Below are 2,211 nucleotides of genomic sequence, written 5' to 3' on the forward strand. Positions count from 1 at the left end.
AACTGTGTAAGCCTTTATGGTGCATGCTTTTGCAGGTTCATGCAGTGGTGTAGGATATCTTCTCACATGCACCAGTTTGCAAGTACTCTCTTGTTTCTTTACTTTTTCCCATTTTTAATCCTACTGCTTTTCCATTTTTAATGTTTTTTATTTACTTATTTCCATTCTTTTTTCTTAAATTAAGAAATTACATTGTTTTGATTCTGTGGTTAGGTTAATCATATTCATGCTAATCACGTGCGCATAAATTAAAATGGCGTCAAACCACAAACCCACGCGGTGTCTGCAGCTGGATTTTGACTTCCATTTTGTTCTCTCCTTGCTTCTTTTTGAATCCACCTTTGTGATCCTTGATCCTAGCACAAAGTGAATGATGTAAAAGCCAACTGGAGCGGTTCTCTGGCTTAAAAGATTAGAGGGCCGATAGAAGAAGATGAAAGAAGAAAAAGTCTGAAGAATTTTGCAGAAATTTGAATTTGGGCCTATTCTTCAAAAAAGCTCTCGCTACATTACAGTCCACTTTAAAGGTACCAGGAGAATCGCTCAGTGAAGGAGAGCTCATCTAAGCCATTTATAAGGCTGTACAACGTAAGATAAAAGAGTTATGAGTGTTTGAAAATCATAAAAACGGTCGCCATCTTGAAAAACCAACCTCAATCCTACATATAGGCTACCGCCTATATAATTAACTCTTTGTTTACTCAATTTAACTTCAGCTTTTTTGGAGGACGAAACTAGGTTTTTCCCTACTCTTTCCAGCTCCTTTCTTCCTGCTGTCATAAGGAATAGTAGCTCCAAGAGTGATACGTTTTATCCAGCCAGACATGGAAGCTTTAGCCAGGCTCAACCAAACCTCTACAATGCCGCTTTCATGGAGGACTCCCACCAGCCTCAGTGACTAGTAACCTCTCCTGTAGACTACCAAACGAGGTAACTGTAATTTAATTTCATCATTTTATTGTGCCAAGGAATATATGCATGAATGTGTAAGGACAATGTACCATTGTTGAAGTGTTGCCGGCAAGGGGACCCAATAGAAGGTCTTGTTGCCATTAAGTATGATAGAAAGCACTCAGAATGATGGAGGTTTATAATCATATACTAAATAGCTAGTATTCTTTTTCAAGTTCAGGTTGTGAAAGCTATTTGCCAAATAAAGCCAGCCATTTTGGACCATTATGTGTATGGCGGTATGATCAAATTAAAACCCACCAATCACTAAAAACTTATCACCCCTCTACAATTACCAGCCATACGGTATTATGATTGAAGTACTGAAGCACTGTTGTTAATGTTAATTTGTAGGTGACTCCACCATTTGAGGCAGTTATTCTTGTTCTCTCCTTCATCTGGTCTATACTCTTGTCCTCTTCCTACTATGATGACTGATGGAGGAGCTAGACTAATTGAAGTGAGCAGACATTACACACAAATGTGCATTATTATATAGGCGTTAGCCTATATGTAGGATTGATGTTGATTTTTCAAGATGGCATCTGTTTTTATGATTTTCAAACACTTATAACTCTTTTATCTTACGTTGTACAGCCTTATAAATGGCTTAGATGAGCTTCCTTCACTGAGCGATTCTCCTGGTATCTTTAAAGTGAACTGTAATGTAGTGGGAGCATTTCTGGAAAACAGGCCCAAATTCAAATTTCTACAAAATTCTTCAGACTTTTTCTTCTTCTTCTTTCACCTTCTTCTATGCACCGGATAATCTTTTAATCCAGAGAACCGCTCAAGTTGCCTTTTACATCACTCCTCTGGGCTTGGGTCAAGGACCACAAAGGTAGTTTCAAAAAGAAGTGAGGACAGAGAACAAAATGGAAAACAAAATCCAGCTGCAGACTAGTGCTGGGCGATATATCAAAACTGATGATATTTAATCGATATAATGCGGTATCGATACTTATCAATATCAAAAAAATTGTAGAAAATATCAATAATGAGACCACGCCCATAAAATGGTTACATAACCTTAATAAATGGTTAATTAACTATAGGAGTAACATCTCGAAAATTACTAAAATGTATTTTCTTGGAAAGTAGATGAAGTAGCTGAAGTATACGAAGCCAAAGAAGGTTTTTATAATGCTTTTCAATAATAATTGTTCTCAGAAATAGCTTTATTTAGCCATTTTAGTAATATTAAAGTTAATGGGTGTGGTTTAATAACTTATCGATAAAAAATATCGATATCCTCATTTT

General features: G+C 36.5%; 1 protein-coding gene across 1 annotated transcript in view; it reads right to left on the reverse strand.

Annotated features, from left to right (window-relative positions):
- The window catches only part of LOC109587417 (uncharacterized), a 4,748-nt gene extending 3,581 nt beyond the window's left edge, over positions 1-1,167 (reverse strand). The window contains exon 1 of the mRNA XM_020003657.1: positions 1,151-1,167. Coding sequence (XP_019859216.1) covers positions 1,151-1,167 — 17 coding nt within the window. The remainder of the gene's footprint in view (positions 1-1,150) is intronic.
- Between the last annotated feature and the right edge of the window lie 1,044 nt (positions 1,168-2,211).

This window comes from Amphimedon queenslandica, unplaced genomic scaffold, assembly GCF_000090795.2.
Source record: "Amphimedon queenslandica unplaced genomic scaffold, v1.1 AMPQUscaffold_12574, whole genome shotgun sequence".
Taxonomy (NCBI): Eukaryota; Metazoa; Porifera; class Demospongiae; order Haplosclerida; family Niphatidae; genus Amphimedon; species Amphimedon queenslandica.